This window comes from Centrocercus urophasianus, unplaced genomic scaffold (assembly GCF_019232065.1).
Source record: "Centrocercus urophasianus isolate 14NV4802_14NV808 unplaced genomic scaffold, USGS_Curo_1.0 seq_33, whole genome shotgun sequence".
Taxonomy (NCBI): domain Eukaryota; kingdom Metazoa; phylum Chordata; class Aves; order Galliformes; family Phasianidae; genus Centrocercus; species Centrocercus urophasianus.
The window spans coordinates 4,708,517-4,730,446 of NW_024884900.1; the positions used below are offsets into that span (position 1 = coordinate 4,708,517).

General features: G+C 45.0%; 1 protein-coding gene across 2 annotated transcripts; it reads right to left on the reverse strand.

Annotated features, from left to right (window-relative positions):
- Positions 1-311: 311 nt before the first annotated feature.
- Positions 312-19,587, reverse strand: YWHAE (tyrosine 3-monooxygenase/tryptophan 5-monooxygenase activation protein epsilon). Of its 2 annotated transcripts, none has more exons than XM_042830121.1 (6): positions 19,402-19,587; positions 10,493-10,692; positions 5,957-6,063; positions 5,076-5,282; positions 4,220-4,356; positions 312-893 (listed from the first exon to the last, which is right to left on the reverse strand). In XM_042830121.1, the coding sequence occupies exons 1-6, from the start codon at positions 19,463-19,465 to the stop codon at positions 841-843; spliced, it is 768 nt and encodes a 255-aa protein (XP_042686055.1). In that variant the 5' UTR covers positions 19,466-19,587; the 3' UTR covers positions 312-840. The 2 variants fall into 2 exon arrangements, with proteins under 2 accessions (XP_042686055.1, XP_042686056.1); XM_042830122.1 differs by lacking the exon at positions 19,402-19,587 and adding an exon at positions 16,138-16,251.
- Between the last annotated feature and the right edge of the window lie 2,343 nt (positions 19,588-21,930).

Sequence of the window (21,930 nt, forward strand, 5' to 3'; positions counted from 1 at the left end):
CTGTGTTTCAGTAAGAACAATACAGATTCTGTATCTGTGGCTCCAGTCAGATATCCAGTAGTACAAATTAGCTTCAAGTTACACATACTGAACAAAAGAGGTTGAGCGAGCGAAGGGAGATGGGGAGGGGGGAGGGAGAAAAGAAAAAATATTGAACACGCATGCAGGCTTATCAATGCCACCTTCAATGCTAACCTGCTTTGAGGAAAAGTAAAGAGTAGGCAAGAATGAGCAGCCACGGATTGTTGAACTGTTACCAGCACCATGTTTTTCAGCAACATTTCAGCAGTTTGGAAGGATTTTTTTTTTCCTTTTTTTTTTTTTTTTTTTTTTATTACAGTAACCCCACTACAATATACATCCCAATGCAACCTGTAACTTCAAGCTAAACATCCAATTAAGTTTAAACATCGGTATAAAATTCAGTTTAAACAATTATAAAAAAAGAAAAATGCCACCACATGCATGCTACCTCGTGATAAGGAATCTCTCCCCTACAAGTCTAACAGCCTCCAGGTGTCACATCCACTTCTAATGGCCATCACCACAGCTGGCAGGAGACAACACAGTAATGCTGAAAAGCCTTTATGCAGTCCTGTTAGTGTCTTAAAGAACCTAAAAGCTGGCACCAGTAAAATCCACAGAAATTCACTCTTGCCTTTAAGAACTTTTAAACTGTGTAAAAAAAAAATAAAAATAAAGAAACCCAACAGGGCAGGAACCTAAATTCTGAGACCCAATGTAAAAGTCAGATTTGGTGGTTCTCAGAGTGACACTGAGGGTTTTTGTGGGGAGGGGGAAGGGTGGTCAGAGATGGGTTCTCTTGTTGGCCTTTGTGTCTCACTGGTTTTCATCTTCCACATCCTGCAGCGCTTCTTTATTCTGTTCTTCACCTATGGAAGCATTTAGAAGTAAGGAAGAAGTTAGCTCCTAAAAATGAGTCCTGAAGAAAGCCTTAACAAGCGCCTAAGATTAATACTTCCATGCAATTCCACACTCACTCACACTTGCACAAACGACACGCGCTCATAACAGCCAGTTCTGGAGCGAAGCTTCCATGGGCGTTAAGCCTTGGAACCAACTGGTCACCCTTCATCCCATAACTGCAGCGCCATGAGAACACGCTGTTGTAAGGACAGACAAGGAACCAGCACCCTGAAAGCTGTGTGCCATCAGCCTGTTGGTGCCATCAGCCCTGTTGCTGAGCAGGAGATAAACAGCAGGATGGAAACCATCAGAGCAGCTGCAGGTCCTTTAATCACAGAACGCCTTCCTATGGAACCCCATTTCTACTCTGGGGATCCCTAAGGACATCTCACCAACCAGCTACCACAAACTGTGCACCAAAAACACCAAAGAACGCCAGTATTTTTTCCTAAGCCCACTCAGCCTCAGCAACTGCAACTGACTGCAGTCCAGTTTACAGAATGGCACCAGTGACAGGTGAACGCCTTCCCTGCTGTAAAATCCAACATGACAAGAAATCCTGGGCTTGAGGTGATTAAGAATGCTTTGTGGAAATTCGTGTCCTATGGAAAAGCAGCCGGTTTGGACCCGTCCAACCAGGCTGCAACATGCAGTGCAATGGAAGCCCACCCTAAGGGCTCAGGCAGGAGGTGCATGCAATGCTCACAGCCCTGCCACAGCAGGGAGAGGTTACCATACTGCAGCTGTGGCCACAGTGCATGCAACATTAGGCTAACTGACTGCAAACTGAACAAATGCTTTCTTCACAATGATCCTCAGCCAGGTGACGCGGCACTCTCTTAAAGGCACACAAACAAGAACTGTCCAAAACATGATTTGCAATGAAACCCACTCAGATGAGACCAATGACTTTTAGTACATCATCGGAATGCCTGCTCAGAGCATATCCAGATCCACAGTTACCACCAGGCACAACGCAAGGCACACTTTGGGAGAGTGGCCTCCTGCTCTGGCAGAGGGGCTGGACTAAGATGATCTTTCGAGGTCCCTTCCAATCCCTGACACTCTCTCAACACAGGCTACGTGGCGTTCAACAACAAAATTTACATTTAGAACTACAAAAACAGGTTGTTCAAATGAAGAATGCCAAGGCCCTAAGCAAAGATGACGATTAGAAGATCTGAGCATGCTCTAGCCAATGCACTTAAGCAAATAGTCCTGTAACAGGCAATAGTGGAAGTACTTTTCATGCCTAAATATTCTTAATATTCCATCCAGGTACGCAGCTCAATTCCCAAACACTGGGGTTACGCTGGAACTTAGTTACATGTATCAGACCTGAGCTACAGGTCAGAGATCAGAACATCGCTCAGCCCTGCGATGGAGCCCAAGATACAAGCAGTTGTCAGCAGCAAAACAGTGACAGAGGCAAGCATGATTAGTGATCAGAGGAAAACTGAGGCTGCAAAGCTCATTGAGCCATGACAAGGACTTACAAAGTAGACTTTTTAGGAAAAGAACAGTTGGACTTTCCTTTAGGAATCTATACAGCAGGAAAGAAGGGGAGAATAGGAATCATATGAAGACGACATCAGAAGCGTGGAAGTAAACTGAACAGCTTGTCTATGGCACAGGTAAACATGGTGCATGAGATGAAGAGGTGCAGCAGCTGAGCAATGCTCCACTGCAGGATGTCACTGCAGCCTACACCACTGAACCCAAGGTGGGCAAAATGATCAAAAGGCTTTTTGGAAGTCACCACCACCCCTCAGGAAAGCAGTAGCAGCGAGCACCTTTCTGAATGCCACCATTAACGTCTGCCTGTACTTAAAGGCTCCAGGCCATTCTGGGACACTGAGTTCTGGAAGTAACTGCTTCAAATGCACTCCGTGCATCCACTGCATGCTGTAAGAAAACACAGCTTGGCACCTCCATGTGTGCACATCACTCAAACACTGCATTCTTTGGGAACTTGAGCTGCAGAAGAGTTTTAAGCAGTTCTGCAGTATTTGCAGTTTTGTAATCAGTCCTTCTGGAATGCACCATGAACAGTAACAACATGATTCTGAACTGCTTCAGAACAACAGAAACACTGGTTTTCTGTGCTACAGAGCTAATGATGACATGAGAAATCTGAACGTGGATTATGCAAAAGAGGTATGTAAAGAGCCTCTGCAAACAGTTACATTTTTGTGGTATGAAATGAAATGTCACACAGCTCACAAGCAGTTACTTCTGGAAGATGTTTCAAAGCTATTACCTCACATCAGCCATCCAGCCTTGTGAGCTGTGCTGAAATTTCTTTCCCAGTGCCTCAGCACAGCAAGGAAGGCACTTAACAGCACTGCAGTGTTACAGCAGTGTCTCTGCTGATCCACCTACAGTAGGTGGAAGCCCAAAGAAAAGGGGTAACATTTTAACTGCAGCATGCACGTGGTAACATGCAGGAAGTCTGCAATGCTACAGCTGCTTTCAGAGGGATACAGCACTGGACAGAGAAGCCCTGTGACTACCACCATGGTACAAGTAATGTCTTAAATAAGCATCCTACAGTTTTATTTAGGATCTGAAGTCAAGCTGCAATGTTGTTTCAGACCTCTGAGTATGTAAGTGTGCAATATGCTTCCAACAGGACTCACATTCTTCTCTTAAGGTAAAAGAAAAAACAGCTTTTTTGAAAACTTCTTCCCAGAACTTTTTTTTTTAAACAAACAAACAAAAAGCACAAGGTCTCTCTCTTGATAAAGTTATGTTTAAACTGCCAGAAGTGGGACAAGGCAAACGATGCAATTTACACCTGGCACTGTATGCCAGAGTCTAAGAGAAAAAAGCCTCCTTAGGACCAACTAACTGCCAGCTGTCAGTCAGCAGCGCTCCCTGCCCCATGCTGGGGACACTCAGTCTCTGCTCTGGCAATGCCCTCTGTGGAGGCACAAGCCTAACATCTGCTGGCAGTACTTCAAGAAGGAAAAGCTTTTCAAACATCCAAATATCAGAAGTGACCTGAGAAGGAACCAGACCACTCACAATACTTCCTCCTGCACTGGAAATTCATATCTGGTTGAAAGGGGAACTGGAAGATGAATGTGACAAGCGACTAACGAAACAGACTAATTAAGCCACTGCTTTTAAAATAACCACTGATGTTTACAACGTTACTTATCTCACACCTTTAGCGGACAGAGTTTCCTTGTCAGTGTTTTTACTGCTGCCATTCATGATGTAAATATTTTCTAAATGTTTTCTGGGCAGGAATGAGGAGAGGCAGGAGTTCAGAGCTGAGCTCACTTACCATCACCCTGCATGTCTGAAGTCCATAGTGTCAGGTTATCACGTAACAACTGCATGATAAGTGTAGAGTCCTTATAGCTTTCTTCACTCAGCGTATCCAGTTCTGCAATAGCATCATCAAAAGCTGCTTTCGCCAACCTGTAAGCACAGAATAAATCCAGTTTAACATCAACTAAGAAAGGGAATTCAGAAGCCTACACACCGAGCCCATTACTCAGAGCACCCATCTTCTAGTTGGCTGTATGACAACCACAGCCTCTATGACTTTTTTCTTCTTCAAAACTGACTACTTTGTGTGCCTAAGAACAGTTCTGACTCAATCTATGTTTCCTTAAGCATTACTACACCCTGCAGCGCTGCTGTTCGCTAAAAGCTTTAAGAAAGTATTTACCTAACCTGCAATGACAGGTCTGAAATACTCCATTTGCTTTGTTCCTCATTTTCATGCCCATGCAAACTAAATCCCTAAAGACAGATGAGATCATAATTCTGTAGATGTCACTCATTTCCGTGACCACGACCTCTCCTACGTTGTGTAAGACTTGTTGAGGAGCCAGCAGCAAGAGCCAAGTTCAGTTACACTTCTTGAGGATAAGGACGTGCACAGTTAACGTGCAAGCTGTCAAGCTGCCGCTGGTTCACTGATCCAAAGTTAATGCTGTTCTGCTTCCCCAATAATCTACTCTCAGATAAACAAATGCAAATGGGCTGAAAAGGAAAAGCTGAAAGCCTTAACCTCAAACAAAGCAAGAAAAAAGCCAGCCCAGTGTTTGAGTTAAAAGACATTACACCCAACTGGGAATCACATTCAGCTTGTTGAGCATTCACAGAAAATCCCCCCCCATCTTCTCAGTCACCTGCAGGCACGATCAGGAGAATTAAGAATTTCATAGTAGAATACAGAGAAGTTGAGGGCAAGTCCTAGGCGGATAGGATGTGTTGGTGGGAGTTCTGTCATTGCAATATCACTAGCAGCCTTGTAAGCCACCAAGCTGTTCTCTGCAGCCTCCTTCCTGTCATTTCCTGTGGCAAACTCAGCCAGATACCTATGGTAGTCCCCCTTCCTGAAAGCAAGAACAGAACAAACGAGAACTCGTTAGTCTTTACTTCCACACCAGCCACAAAAACTGCTTAGTTCCAAAATCTATGTTATACATTTACACAGTAAGGGATGTTACTGCTGAATTACTGTCCAGACCTCAGGGCCTCGGTGAGTTTCAAGCCGAGGTTTGAGCAGGAAAAAAATATCTGCATTTCTGTTGCACTGGCACAGAAGTCACAGTACTGTTCTCCCCATGACCCCCCTGTGCAGCTGTACAACTGCACCTCAACTAATAGCGAGGTTTTGTTAAACCTGCAGCAATAGGGATACCTCAAATAGAGGGGATCATTTAAAGACACTTCAAGATTGGACGATCACAGCTCATACAAGGAAGCACTACAGCAGAGATGAGACCCTGTATTACCTCAGAGAAAATGGTTAGTACACTTCAAATCTGCACAACAGCTCCTGAGAAGCTCTGAGCATCTTGTTCTGAACTGGCCTAAAGCTCTGTCTGCCACCAACACCCCAAAAGCAGACAAAAAGGGATATTCATTACACACAACTGAACTGCCCTCTTCCAGGAAGAAATTACCATCCTCAACTGTGCAGAAAAACAACCATTTGTAGCCACTGTACTCTTGTTATCTATTCCAGCTCCAACATGCAGCCCTCGCCTCGCATGGCAACACTTACATTTTGTAATAGAAAACCTTGGACTCGCCAGTGTTAGCTGCTGGAATGAGGTGTTTGTCCAGTACATCCAGAATGTCACAACAGATTAACTTCAGTTCAGTCTCAACCTAAAAAGAAAAATAACCACAACGAGGCAAGGTCAGCACTGAGACTGAAAGGCTGTTGCAAAAACAATATCAAACAGGTGACAGAAATCCAAGGAGGGGGAAAACAAAAACCAGAATAACAATTCAGCTGTCCACAGGTACATTAAACAAAAACAGCACGGGGCAATCAGCTGGGACACAGAGGCAAGGACTGATGGATGATGAAATGCATAACTGAGTAACAGAATAACACATTCCCTGGAAAACATCTTGCTGGACAGTTGCATTACGTCTGTCTCAGCATATCGTTCCTCACTGCAAGACTTGCACAACCAATGCCTCACAGTTTTGAGCTGGAAGGCTGCCCTGAGGTGGTAATGGTGAAGGGGAACAATCTGAATGCTCAACTCCATCTCATCCCTGGGGTTAAGCTACACATTCACAACAGGTTGTCACTGCCCACCTGGGACACACAGTCTAACAGAGAGCCCTACAACAAAAACCTGTAATAACAGATCAAAAGTGTCAGACAGAAGAAACAAGTCCAGAAAAAATACAAACTTCAGGAGCAGGTGATAAAACAAGCAAAGCACAGCAAAAACCATAAGCACTAACAGCAAGGTCAGCAACAAAGGAAAACCAATAAAGTCTTATATGAGGACTTTAACAGCCACGGATGGAAACGGCCACATCACTTCTTCTTCCTGATTTAGAATATAAAGCAAGGGTTACAAGGCTGGTTTCTACCATAGGAAGTGTCACACCTGAAAGCAAAGAAATGAAGCACCTTCAAGAAAAACAACCTAAAAACTGTCTTGGCACATCAGCATTGCCCACAACAGATTTGTTCCAAGCATTCCTTGTTACTCGCAGTAGGAGGGGTTGGCAAAGTGCACAGCAACCCACCACTGCTCTCTCACAATTCAGCACTAACTTGCACAGTAACAGCTAGAGACAACTTTGGCTCAAGCCACTGTTAGGTTCCGTAAAGCAGAGGTTTTCAAGGGAAGGCATCAACATCAGCTTCAATGAGCTGCCCATCTCACACCACAGGCAGCCACTGCCCTTCTCAGCCCTCCACCATGCAGCTTTCTCTCACACAGCGATGCTCTCACCATGCAGCATCACTGCAGAGCTCCCAAACCATCACGGTCTGTACCCACATCTACCCTCAAGAGCTCTTGAGGGTGCAGATCTAAAAGCAGTTAAACTGGCACATTCCAAGTTGTACCAAGTTACAGACATGGAAAAGCTCCTTTAGGTAAATTCATCTGCAGCAGATGTCTGTGTAAACAATGTCGGGATGCCCCAACACTCAAGGGGAGAGTTAACTGCTATACTTAGTTACGTGACAAATGCTTAAGGAAGTTGCTGAAATATGGTCACTTGAAGTATCTACTTCATATATTCTTGTGCTACAAAAGCTATAAAACCTTTGCCAGCAGTCAGTTCCTGCAAACTTCTTTCCTCTTGATCCTCTTTCTCAATGACTTCTTTTGCAGAGATCTTCAGCAAAACTGCAAAGAATAAATCAGTTTCTGATCTTCTTTTGTTAAACCACACATATACAAAGTTCCATTTCATCTCAGACCTTTTTCAGCTGTGTTTCAAGGATCACTCACATGAGTTACCAGAGATCAGCTGCTGACCAGCACACTGAGTTAAGAACAAAAAATAAACCTCCCACCCCACCCCACAGCCCACTCCCCTCTCCCCAAATCCTAAGAGATCTTTTATAAAAAGGATCTTCACTCAGACTGGATCACTGAGCTTTGCAAAGCCAGCACGGGAGCCCACACTACGCCTGTTCAGAGCACTCGGAACAGGCAGTTTTACAGCTCAAAACACAACACACAGAACTACAGGCTCTGACTGGCAAGGAGAGATGGCTCATCCCAGTAGGTGTGCAGTGGTCACTACTGTGCCTCCCTTTAATAGCAGTGCTAGTTTAAGCAGATTTCAGACTGTGTTCTCAGCTCTGCAGGTACAGAGCCCTGTAAACCACCTGGCGACTGCAACAAAGAAACTTACTGGAAACCACCAGGAGGTCGGGGCCTGCTCTAATTCCTTGCCCTAGTTCAGTATTTAGCCCACAGAAGAGCTGTGCCTCATAACTGGGATGCACCATGAAACCAGTGCAGTAGGCAGCAGCTGCTGAAACCTGTGAGCTGCCTTCCTCCTTGTGCCCCTGAAAAACAAAGAGCACATCAACACACAGCCTAACATGCAGGCTATGTACGAAGAGGCGAAGGCAGCCCTGCAGCTTCCCCAAAACACAGCCCAGCTTGCTAAACACAAGCACTAAAACACACGTAAATACAGACCTTAAGGGGGAGGGGAACACTTGGCCTATGCTATTAGTGAAGGGATTTGGTCTTAGAGCGAGGATGTGAGCTGCACCGTCTGCAAACACACGCTGCTTCATCCGCTCAAGGACAAGCTAAGAAAGCCTGTGTTCTCATCCACAGAGATGCAATGGAGCCAGGAGCTCCACTTCTGCACATCCACGTGGCCACACGCCCAAAATAAAGCAGGAATCACATAGGCAGCATTTTTTCCACATGGCTACAATGCATTCTGCTACATCTGTCTTAACATCTCACACCATCACCCCTTGAGATGCTTCCCAAGTCATACTGGCTCGTAACTTAACGTCTATGGAGTCTGAACACAACCAAGAACTGTTAAATTATAACAAACACCAACACAGACAAGAAACGTCCATTACTTGCACACAAACTACATCTTTTATTTCAACTCAAGCAGCAATTTCTGGCTGTGCCAGCCCACCTCTGGGTCTGGTCACAGGGGAGGATTTCTCCACCAGTGCTCCTGTCCACTCCTCAGTACTTTAAGCTTGGCCTGCTGGTCCCCCAAAAAAGCACTTTTTTCCCCCTTCTTCTTCCTCGAAGTCTTGCAAGCACAGGAAGGATCTCTTAACAACATTCAATTGAAAATGAGAAATGAAGTAGCAGTATGTATTTGTTGACATGACAGGTAGTAAGCAAGATAACCCCAACTCTCCAGACCTCACCTGCTCCCCCAAGCACTGAGTATGACAGCAGGGCAGTTCTGCAGCTCTCATGCTCTCAGCAGCGAAAGAGAAGCTGCACCCAAAACTTTGCATATATTCTTTAGGCCCTTATTGCTCAAATTCTGTCTTAACCAACCCATTAATGCTCTCCATGTACCAGGTAAGTCTTCCAGTAACTACAAACAGGACTTCGGCTACAGCCAACAGCACGAGCCTCCGGGGCACCCAGGCCAGGCAGGCAGACACATCTGCTCTTTCTTCAGCATGGAAATGCACTCCTGTGCTCCCCACTGCATTCTTCCACCTAAAGCCTACAGCACCCAGAAGGACCTGTGATGGCTCTTCCTTGAAGAATTTAACAGATGGAAGTACTGTTGCACAGCAGTGCACTCTGTGTGGCCCGTACATTTATCTCAATGCACTACTTCAAGGACTGCATGCATTTCTTGCTCGTCAGTCTGCTCTGCACAGCACTTGCTTGCTTTAAATAGAAATGCAGAACAATGTATTCTACAGACATCCAGAGACAATGAAAAGTCTTCTCACTATTAAAGGATCTCTGAAAAGATAATAAACTGCCCACAAAATGTCAAGCAAAGGAAAAAAAAAAAACACCAAAACACCACAACTTGAAAGCATGAAGTTTAAAACAAATGATACTGCCTTAATTTTTATGCTCTGCTAGGAAGACTTCAGATACCCATCAAAAAATGGTATTTGGGACTGTATGTAACTGGCAGAGCTTCACCCCATCAGCACGCCAGTATAAAATTAGAAACTCCGAACTTGAACAATTCCATGGAGCAAACAAATGCTATGAGTCAAAAGAAAGCAGTCCAGAGCCATTCTTCAGAAGAGAGTTCCAAGCCAACATCGTTTCCACTGACAGTGTACGAATCAGTGCCAGGTGGTTAAAAGAGACACTCCACTGTTTCTCTGCAAGTGAAGATGGGAGCCGTGGAGGCACTGATCCTGCAGGGATGGATCTGAAGGCTCTGCAGAAACACGTCGGATTTCATTTCTACAGGAGAACGTCTGCTCCACATTAAAGCATCACTTAAGGAGGCCAGGGTGGGGGCAGGAACAGCTCCCTGTTCTAACAGCCGAGCGTTTCATTAGCCCTCACTGATGAAAGGCTAAGCTCGCTCCAAGTTCTCCATTTTAGGTAAAGCTGCACAGGCTGACTAGACTCACCAGTCAGTTATTTCCATCTATTCTTCCCCCCTTTCTGAAGGAAGAAAATAGCAAGGCCCTACAGCTCACTACACATCCAAGTTTCACAGTTGAGATGACCACAATATCTTAATACTCCCTGTTCCTACAAACATGGGAGTGCTTAAACTTCAGGGTAACAAACCCAGAGTCCAGGTTTTGTTTAGCCAAACGGCGCTGTGCTCCAGCACCAACAAATCTTACCATTTGCCGATATTCCCGAATCATTTTTAATTTATCTTCTCCTCCTTTGTTTTCTTCTTTCTGTTCAATGCTGCTGATTATTCTCCAGGAAGCTCTTCTGGCTCCAATCACGTTTTTATACGCAACAGAAAGCAGGTTTCTTTCTTCCACTGTCAACTCCACATCCATTCCAGCCACTTTCTTCATTGATTCAACCATTTCTAGGATGAAAAGGTCACGCAGTTATTCTCATCATTAAAACATCTTTCAAACCATTCAAGAGAAGCTGTGCATTAATGATAACTTGTCAAAATAGGCTCCCTCCTCCTTTCCTACAGTTACACCTTGCTTTTACAGAGGAATGCTCCAAACAAGGCAGTGAGCACCTACACAAAGGAACTGCCTGACACTCTTTGAAGTGCATTTGACAGGGGCACCCAAAACATTCCTTAAAGACAGTTTGAGACACAAACAAAACCAGCTTAGCAGAAGGACCCCATGGAAGCAAAGCAGCAAGAATGCTGCCATTAGGGAAGCAAGTCAAAGTTGCAAGTGGAAACCACCAGAAGAAAAATTGACTGCTTGGAGAAGTGACAAAAGAGCCCTCCTGAGGATAAGCAGAGCAGCACCACCTAGCCATGCCACACAACTGTTTGCATTGGAAAAATAACACGCTGAATGTAACTTGTATTTATAGCTTAAACCATTTAGAAAAGACTTCCAAACCTCAGGCGAAAAAAATGATTCCTAAATACAGCTTTTCTATATCCAAATGAAAGTAAAAGCCTGAACTACTTAAGGAAGGCTTTAATCCTTTCATTACCTCATCACATTATGATTTCCTATGACACAACAGAAAAATAAAGGCTGAAATTATTACCTATGAGCTGAGAGCTTGGTCTGAGCGCCCAGAAGCCCTACGTTATCTCCTGCCAAAGAGTGCTTCAGCTCATTCAACCTTTACCTTTCAGCTTCTAGAGCAGATGAGAATCCCACAGACAGGAAAGCCATTCATGAGAGACCGAGCCCCCAGCAGCACCCTAACCCTACCTACATCACATCCTCATCCTCCTGCACCCCCAAACATCCACGTGTTCTGCAGTAAGTAAGAAGCAGCAAGTGAATCCGAACTGTCATTCCCTCTTCCATCAGGTGCCAAAACTCATCACCTTTGCAGGCAGAAGCCATTTCAGTAATAGAACTCTAGCCTCAATTTTCTCCCTTGCAGGAATGCTGTTATCAGTCTCCAGCAGGTTGCCATATATGCAGGACAATTTACTAGCAGCTCTGTTCTCATCAGGAGAAAAAACAGCCCTACCTCTAGCAGTACATTCTGCTGCTCCAGCTCCTGAAGTGACAAAAAGTGATGCTTTCAAAAAGTCATCCTAAACCACTCTTTAAATCCAGTTAACATAAGCACAGTCTTGTAATTTAAACTAGCCACGTTCAAAGCAGTACTACACAGTTACAGCAAGCAACTTAAACAGTGGATGCTCTAGGATTTATTTCCTAAAGGATGACCCTGCCATCTACTCAAATCACTTGAAAACTTTGATTTTTTTCCTTAAACTATGAGTTCTGTGCTCAGATTTTGATGCTCCTTATGCAGCACATATACATTCAAGGCAGTCTGCCTGCCTCAGCGTTTGCTCTTGTGAAGGACGACGAACACAAATGAAGACTTGCAGTCCCTGCTAGTTGGTACCTCTGCCAAGCTCCAGCAAGAATCATACGGCTCGTAGTTTAGCTTAATGGTTAACTGCCCTCAGATAAGAAAAGTAATTGAAATAGTACTGCAGCTTCAGCTTGAGAGATTAACCTGTGAATGTAGCTGCCACTGCAGCCATGAATGCACAGCCCTCCTTTCACTCGTTAGTCACAGAAGTTCATGAGCTGAAGAAATATCCTCTAGAAAGTGAAGACCACAGAGGAGGTGGAGATGCTGGGCTCTTCATCTTCCATGCTCACTTCCAGGCACCCACCACCAGTGTGAAGATCTTTGTTCTGATGGAAATGATCACTTTAGCCAAACACGCAGTGTCCAAAGCTCTGCATCTCTTTACACGTTAGTGTGATGTATGTAGGTAATTAACTGCTCCAGAAACATGGAGGTGAGAAACACGTACAGCAAGTTTCTGGGCTCCTACATCCTTGAAAAATGAAGGAGCACACCTGTACATTCACCAATTGGGAAAAAAAAGCAGCCTTATTCTAGACCAAGAAATATTCTATACAAAGACATGGCCACAAGCAGAACAAGTATTTTGTATTCTAGGTGCAGCTTCAGCTGTCTGGAAGATCCTACGCAGAGATGAAAAGCTTGGAGACGGTTCATGACAAAGAACAAGTCTCAGATTACATCTCAATAAGAAGGATTATGGCAGCAATAACAACTCACTGCACATCCCATCTGAAGATGTTAATGCTGCATTAGAGAAGTAGCAGCGTTACATGGATTCCAAAAGAGCTTGTAATTAAGCCTCGTGGCTGTCACCATATTATACCATCACATCGTGCCACAATCAGAGCAGGAAACCCCCAAAGTACAAATTGAGAGGGCAGGAGAATATTCTGGAGATCTACAGACTTCTGTCCTTCCTCAGGCCTCTGCCATGGGCTGTTTTTGAAAAGTATTACAAGAAACGAACATTTCTGACTAAGCAGGTAATTCCATTTACATATTTTATGGGGGAAAAAAAAGCATTTCAGAGAGACACAACACTGCCTGTGCCTCCACAGCACAGCACACCAAACCAATGTGGGCACTGTTAGTCATCTGTCCCTCACACTGCCAGGACCACGGCTGGCTCTGGCAGCACCGAGGTGCTGACTGACCTGCAGCCACATGGAGGACACACAGGGACACAGCCACAGCCTGAGCAGCACCAAGAAATAGGGCAGAGGCTGCCACACTGAGGGCTACTACCTACAGGAGGGTGCGTGCCGTGGGGCTGGGCCTTCTGTTTTAGAGAGGAGGAAGATTACAGCTTTAAGTCCCAAAATACAGAGTTTGGCGTGCCTGTAAATCACAATGAAGCTTTCTAAATCCCTTAAGCAGAACTACGGTTTTTCTACCTTTTCCAATAGGTAGAGGAACAGCCAAAACTGAAGTTTTAAATGCTGAAGGTGTATCCATTTCTTTAAAAATAAGTATGTATATATATATATATATATATATATATATATATAGATAGATAGATATAAATATATATAGTCAAATGAACTGATCTACAACACAGTGCCTTGAAAGCACAACCATGGAACAAGAACAATACAATGCAGTAGTGTACTTCTATGGGAGGACTGCAATCCATCACAAAGCAGAGAAGCCTCCAGAACAGACAACCCTTGTGCAAGAAATAAAGCCATTTGCTTTAAATGCTAATGGACCCACACAAAGCCACAAAGTTAATTGAGTGTGCACTAAAAAGTAATGGGGGAAGTTTAGAAGAGTTAAGAAGCACAGCACTGATAGCCATCTATTAGGGCAGAAGTGATGAGGAAACATACAGAACAAAAGAGCGAACATCTCTTTATCGGGGGAAAAATAAAGAGACACTCCAAGTATTTTCTGTTCCTCAAACTCCAGAAGTCCCAACAATTCAGGAACTGGAGCATCCTTATGTAAAGCATAGAAGAAGGCAACACGCTGCACATTTTCTGGAAGAATTACAAGCTTTTCCAAGCAGAATCCAACATTTAACAGCAGACCTTAGGAAGGAGCAGCACTGTGCATCAAACAACACCAGAACAAACCTGACAGCATTATCATCTATGCTACTCAGACTGAAAATGCAAGTCTAGGTCAGTAATTAACACAAGTGGCAACAGAAACCACTTGGCCTGAGCTATGGCTGATGGGGGAAGACAATGCCTCTTAGCTCACCTGTGTTCACCACAACCAGTATTTGCACTACTGGTAAAGGCACAACCCAAACACAGCCACCAACACACCAGAAGGACCCAGAATGGAGTACCTGATCCCCAACTCATGCATGTTCTCTAAGATTTCAGCAGCAGAAGGAAGAAGGCTTTTAAGAAACGTGCCAGCAGATATTAAAGGAGAACTGCTATTAACATAACACTTCCAAGTGCTCAAGAGCAATTATTTCATTAAAAAAAAATAATGAGTGGATCATAAATGCTATATTGAAGAGCATGGCTTTCTGTAAGCGCACACAATGCCCCACAGATCTACTCTGCTGCTCTGAGCAAGTCACACCCATGGACAAGGAGGACACGAGGGATTCAATCTACCCAGATTTCCTCGAGGCATTTGCCAGGGCCCCTCACCGAGGTTCTTTAACGAACTCTACTGCTATCAGATACAGATCAGATCCTCCCATGGACGGACACTTGGCTGAAAGAGAGCAAATGGCATGAATACAGGCTCAGTGCTCAGAGCAGAGTAAGATCACCAGTGGAACCACACAGTGATCACTGCTAGGAAGTATGCTAGCTTTTGTAAGTGGATCCAGAAAAAAAAGAATGTTCAGTACTAATTTAATAGTCACAGCAAATTGCTAAGAGCAATAAAGACCAGAGAGCAGCAGAAATAATGGCACATGTTTTCCCTGTTAAGTGATGTGTAACCATGAGAACTACAGCCTATAGATTCCATTCTCTCCAGACGTGCAGCCCTCTGATCCATTCGATATCAGCAGGCACCATCCTCCTCACTGCAGTGATCAGCTCCAAATCCAAGGCAAGAGAAACTAAGATTTTAACTGCCTGTGCATCCCAGACAACTCCAACATTTGACTGTACGACTCTGCACCACACAGTTCTACAAACCACTTGTAACTACTTCAATGCTCTTGAAGATATACATGATCTAGGCCAAATAATCCAAGTAACAGTGGCATTTTCTGCACAATCAATCCCATAGACTACCAACACAATTTCTAAGTCATTTCTACATCTTCAAGTTGGGAAGATGTGTTTTCCTAGAACAAAGAGGACTACTGACAAGAGTCAGTTTGAAAGCAGACACAGGCAAACACAAGGGCTGAGTCTCATCACACATTGCAGTTTGACTGAGATCTGCTACTACAGTCTTCTTACACAAGGACTTGAGCAAGTTAGTGGGCACTACCCAGTATGTGGCCTCCCTGCAGAGCACCAAGCCGTCTAAGTTTGGATGCTCAACACTTCTGGTATCTCAGAAGCTTCAGGAAGGAAATTATGGAAGGTCCTCTCACAGAACTCTGCTGGGAGAGGCGAATTACACCCCTTAGATACACGTACATTATTTACCTGAAAGAGGACCACTGCAGACTGAAAATAATGAACAACTTAATCATTAATCTGTGTCAGAAATGAGAACTTGATTCTTCATCAAGCTGTAACTGCAAGTCCTGCTACCATGAGCCAACTCATTCTACAGCATGTTCAGATCTTGGATTCAGTGTACTGCAGCACACCTTACTGCCTTCAGAGTGAAGGCTTGCTTTTCCGGCAGTGAGTTAATAGCAACATGGGAGTTACGTGTTGACTTGCTGTGCTGGGAATCAGTAGAGCTGCCAATTATCTTCTTCCCAGCTGTAAACTGACCTATTATCCTCACCTACTTCACCCTGGGTAAATTTCAAATCATGTATTTCAAGATCTGTGGCACAAAACTGCTAGCAGGACTGAAGCACCCGCAGTGTTCACCCAGAGCTTACCTTCTATCCTAGCATGCTTCTCAACTGATGAGAAGAAAGGTGCTACCTAGCTTCTGCAACGGAGAGTTAGTTTTGACATTCAGCAGTCCGTGAGAAGGCAGATACATACAATCTCTTGATGTAAGAAAGTAAAACGTTAGTAAGGTGATTTCATAAACCAACGCAGTTTTATCTACTCCAGTTGTTCCCCAGAAAAGACATTTCATACATATATTATACTATTGATAACAGTCTTTGAAGGAACTCAGAGGGTTTTCACACAGAGTGCTGACACACTGGAACAGGTTGCCCAAGGAGGTGGTGGATGCCCCATCCTTGGAGGCACTCAAGGCAACGTGGCTCTGGGAGCCGGGTCTGCTAGTTGGCAATGCTGCACATAGCAGGGGGTGAAACCAGATGATCACTGTGGTCCTTTTCAACCCAGCCCATTTTATGATACTGTGAACTGCAGGTAAGTGTGATTTTTTTTTCTGAAGTATGATTTGTCACAAAGCTTACTCTAACACAAGTAAGCTTCCTGGCATTTTGTGGTCTGTCATGACATGCCTAAGCAGATCTGTAAAGATAGTCAGACACCCAGATCTCTCACTATCTCTAGAGATCACAGCTTAAGCGTTATTTACACTGCAAAAGCACCCAAGAAAGATGTCCTCTTAATCTGGGCCAATGTACCCAAGGGCTGTGCAGGCACAGGACTAGATTCCCAACAACTCGCAGGCACAGCTTGCAAGCTTCTGAACTTAAGTGGGTCATGTAACTAAAAAAAAAACCAAAAAACTTGTTAGATGCCTACCTTAGGAGCTGCCTTAAATGCCATGGATCATGGCTGTTCTAAGCACACAGCATGCTGAGTCTCAGTGAGAAAGATGGGGCAGAACGTAATGCTATCCTAACATTAAACATTAAAAATTGACATTTTACATTCATATTCAAGTCGCAGAACAGGTTTCTATTCCAGCATATTTGTAGCCAGTACTTACCATCAGTAGCATCTGAAAGTTATTAACTGTTACCTCACCATCACGTATCTCAAAGACAAAGCTAAAGAACAAAACTAAGCATCACTTCACTTCCCCACACCGTTTCATTCACAGTGAGCAGCCTCAGCAGGAACGCAGTATTTCATATAAATGAGAACAAAATATACTTTTCATTTTTTAATTGGTTCCAACTGAACAAGAACACGGAATTAGATGCTAAACCTGCACCTACAGTACATATTTTTCAAGGCCAGGGACATGAGAAAGGAGGACACCTTTAAGAGAATTAAGGGATGCACCTTAAATCTGTTGACTCAACTCGATGCCAACAAATTCTGCAAGTCTAAAACCCACAATATTGCTTTAAAGATAAGAACACTAAACTTATCATCACCTCCTTGGTGATCATGTTCTCGTTGCCATTCAGAAGCCACAAGCCTCTGAATTCTGATCTAGCCAATTCATTCTGCAAACATCCATGGGAGCATTGGGATGGAAAGCCCACTGACAGAAATGCCACACAAAGGCAATCTCTATCAACCCTTTCTTTTTCGTCAGGAAATCAGGCTGTGTTGTAGATTGCTATGATGGGGTGGGATCTGATTACTTTCCAAAGAAGTGATTTACCATTTATCTAGGAAAGCATCAGACAGTTACACCTCAAAAGCTCCCAAAGATAATTAACCCCCCAGACAGCTGGTTTGGGGTTCCAATCAAACCACAGCCAGTGCTCAGTGCTGCACTGACACTCACCTGTACCAGGTGGACAAACCTTCCCCCACCCCACACACAAACACTCAACTCCAGCAATACTGCTTTGTGGTCTTTGTGGAAGATGGCAGCAGGGAGAACAATGCACCTTCCCATCCCACACTGCTAAGGAGACAAAAAAAACAAACACACCCCAAATCTACAACCCCCTCCTCAACCACTTGTACCCACAGATGTTGCTCTCCTATTATGAGCTGCATCTTACTTGGAGAGGTGGACCTCAGTCACCCCACAATACCAGGTTTGGGGGGGCATTTTTTCCCTTTAAGCCCCTACATTAACAGTGAGGAGCCTATTTGGCTGCTGTCACCCAGTGGGATTCTTATCCCTACCCTACTTCCTACCAGAACATTCACTGCAGATGGTCTTAATTACTCCTTCCTTCATTTGAGGTTCTGTTTTCCTCCCCAAAATGCGTATTTCTCAGATGTTTTGGAATCACATTATCAGAAGGTTTCTAAGCAATAACTCGGAGAACAATGCCTAATTCTCACCAGCTGACTCCTCTGCTCTGTGAAAACTGTGACCAACTCAAGGATCCACAGCATCTCCCTACTTCTAAATGAAACCTAACTGTACTCACACCCTATTCACACACTTGTGTTTCTTCCACTTGAAATGCATAAACACGGGTCTGAGGGCAGAAGGAACAATCCCAGATGATTAACACCACCGAGAAAATTAAAGGCCCTTTCTGCTATAGGCAAGAAAAGCACCTTGAAGGCAACACTCACACGGCAGACATTTTGGGGGCAAGAAACACCATCCGGGGCTGCCAGCTCCTTCCCACCGCCCCTTTTTTCCCCTGCTATGAAGGGATCGGGCACGGAGCTCATGAAGTTGTTCATAAGGTGAACAGGGGGGGAAAAAAAGAAAAAAAAAAAAAGACAAAGCGGCAATGTAAAACGGTCTGTAATGATTTCCAGCACGTAACGCGAGCATGTGCTCTTCCTTTAGGTAATGCCGGGCAGCGCTGCAGGGTGAGAGCTGTCCCTCTACGGGCTCCAACGGAAAGCGAAGGGAGAGAAAGAGAAGCGCCATCCCGCTCCCTCGGGCCCCTCCGGCATCGCCTCCCGAGGGCCGGCGCGGGGCGTTGTCTGCGGCGAACCAACCTCGGCCCCACAGCGCCGAGCTCCGCGGGGCCGGAGGGCGGCACGGCCCCGCACCACAGGTGAGCCGCCCGCCGCCACCCGCAGGATGCGGGGTCTCTTTGTCGGACCCCCGAGGCGGGGGCGGCTCCCCTTCCCCCCCGGGACTCGCCCTTCGCGGCCGCCATTTTATTCCCGGCTTCTGCCGCCACCGCCCCCCGAAGCGGGCCACGCCCAGGCCGCAGCCGCCCGCTCGTTCGGGGCCCCCCATCCCCGGCTCCGCGGCCCTCGGGGCGCTCCCCGTCGCCATTTTGTCGGCGCCCCCCTCCTCCGCCCCTGCCCCCCCGCCCCCGCCCAGCCGCCATTTTGTGGCCGCTCCCTCCCTCTCCCCTTGGCCTTGCACGGCCTTCCCAGCCGGCGCTCACCATCGTAGCGCTCGGCCTGCTCGGCCAACTTAGCCTGATAGACGAGGTCCTCCCGATCGTCCATGTCCTGCAGGCGGAGCGGCGTCGGGGAGCGTACGGGGCGGATGGAAGCCGATGGGGTCTGGGGGGCTCAGCGGCTACCAGCTCGCTGCTCTCCGGGCAAATATGGCGGCAGCACCGCCTCCCGCTGCATCCGGGCACTTCCACAACCGCGCGCATGCGCCCTCCGGCTTCCCATGGCAACGGCGGCTCCTTAGCAACGGGCGGGAGGCGGCGGGGCCGGGGTTGGGAGCGCGGCCATTTGCTCCTGAGCGGCGGCCGTGGGACGGCAGCCGAGAGGTGCGGAGCAGCTGGGGCTGAGGGGCTGGCAGGGAGCCCTGCTCGCGTGAGGGAGAGCGGGGAGCAACGGCCGGGTGTGTGTGTGTGTGTGTGTGTGTTCTGATGTGTTCTGGGTATAAGAATGCCCAGAAACGGTCTGTTCCCACCTTTTGGAGCCCAACTATTGTTCAGTTCTAAGAATTATTTGATCAGAATTCCATACAGGAAAGCACAAAGATATTAACGTCTCTGGACTGAGGTGAAAATTAGGCATCAAGTCCAGGAAGACAAAAAAAAAAAAAAAAAAAAAACACAAAAAAAAAAAAAAAAAAAAAAACAAACACAAAAACTATTTCCAATCTGAAGGAAATATGACCAGAAAATGCAGATTTTGTTGAAACTGGGAATCATGGTAGAGCTTTACCTCTTAATTGTCCGTAAGGACACAGCAGTTACCAAGGATTCTGGTAGGCATCCGAAAAATCCCAGCAGTATTCAGACACCGTGCATTGGTGTAACATTGTACAACTTCAAATCACCTCTGCACTTCATAAATCTTAACCTAAAAAGCCTATTTTCTCAGCAGCTAAGGCTTAGTTCTGTGTGGGACTGCGCACAATAAATTAGATTTGCCTCAACGTCAGGACTTTACGTGATCCTCGATTTCCTGATGCAATCCTCACCTCGTCCTTTGCACCCACCACGCTTACACCAATCGATTGGACTGCGACAGAAAATCACCACTGCAAGGAGCAGCAACAGTTCTCTGCATAAATCCTGCACGACAAAGCCACAGATTTGCAAATACCAATACTGAGGTAGGTGAGCAAGGAGTAAAGCTGAGGGCAATGCTTCTTCTGCCTGTGGAAACTTATTATATGAGGCTCATGGGGTTGTTGTGCAGAGGCACGACAGGAAAACTGGCATCTCGGTATAGTTAAATGTAAAGTCCCACGTGGGGACTCCACCAAAGTACTGATGAAGAAAGTTATGTGTAGTAACTTGCCAACTGAATACCAGTGAACTAAAATGCGGAGTGCTTTGTGATGTAGTGAAAGAAAACAAATGCCATTGTTGAACTTACCAGCAAGAAAGAGGATTGCTGACTATCAAGACTCCTCCCTGCATATTCCCAGAACCAACACACAGTATAGTAAACAGTGTTTTAATTGGGTGTATAAAATATGGCCTATTCTATGCAGCAAGGGCCTTGTGAGCTAAAGAGCACCTCCAGAAGGCCAAATGTTTGGGGGAATTTTGATTTAAGTCATCTAAAGAATCCCCAAACTATTTTCCAATGCATCCCTCTAGTCAGAAGTGAGACTAATAACTGACAAATCTCATTTTTACTTTCTTCATGAGTCCTTCTGCAGTGAGAATACTTTTCACCCTCCCCCCGGACTTAAGGAACTCAGATAGTCACAGACATTCACCTTGCTTGAAAAAGGCTGTGATATTTTCTGGTTGATAACTTATTTTAGTCATCTTGTCTTTCTTCTCCAGGTGATAGGTTTAATTGTTTTAATATAAGCGTGGTTAATTAAAAGCAGACTTAACAGCACTTCTGTTTCTATACTCTTCAACACAGGTATTACAATGACAGCTGATTGAGAAGGACACCAAGCCAAAGTTTTGGCTATACTTTTATTTACTTCACATACTATGAACATATACATTACATGCTACAAAAAATAATTAAAAAAAAGACTTTTAACTGTCAAGAAAGTGGATAGTGTTATAATACAATGGCACATGTTCATATTTCTCTTCAAACTGGTTTGGTTAGAATCCTTCCCCAAAACCATTAACAAAAATGAAGTGTTTTATTCCTAAGATGATTAGAAATATTTGCATTATTAACAAATACAATTCAAACAGATTAACAAGATTTAACCAGGTCAAATATTAGTAAAAAGGCTGGGGTTTACCAAAATGAAATCTATATTAAAAAAACATAGCAGCCAGTTGTACTTTTAGTGTGATAGAATGTGTAAATGCACCAGAAGAACACAGTGTAATTGAGCATTCTGCTTTCACGGTGTATTCTAGAAGTTATTATTCTAGTTCTAACACCTGCCTATGCACAACAGAGCAAAACCACAGCCAGACAGAGACAAAAGATTGTGACCAATGTCTTCGCAATGATTCTTTGCACGCACTGGGAAGAGGGAGAGAACAAACAGAAGAGGATAAACAAAGGCCACAGAGGAT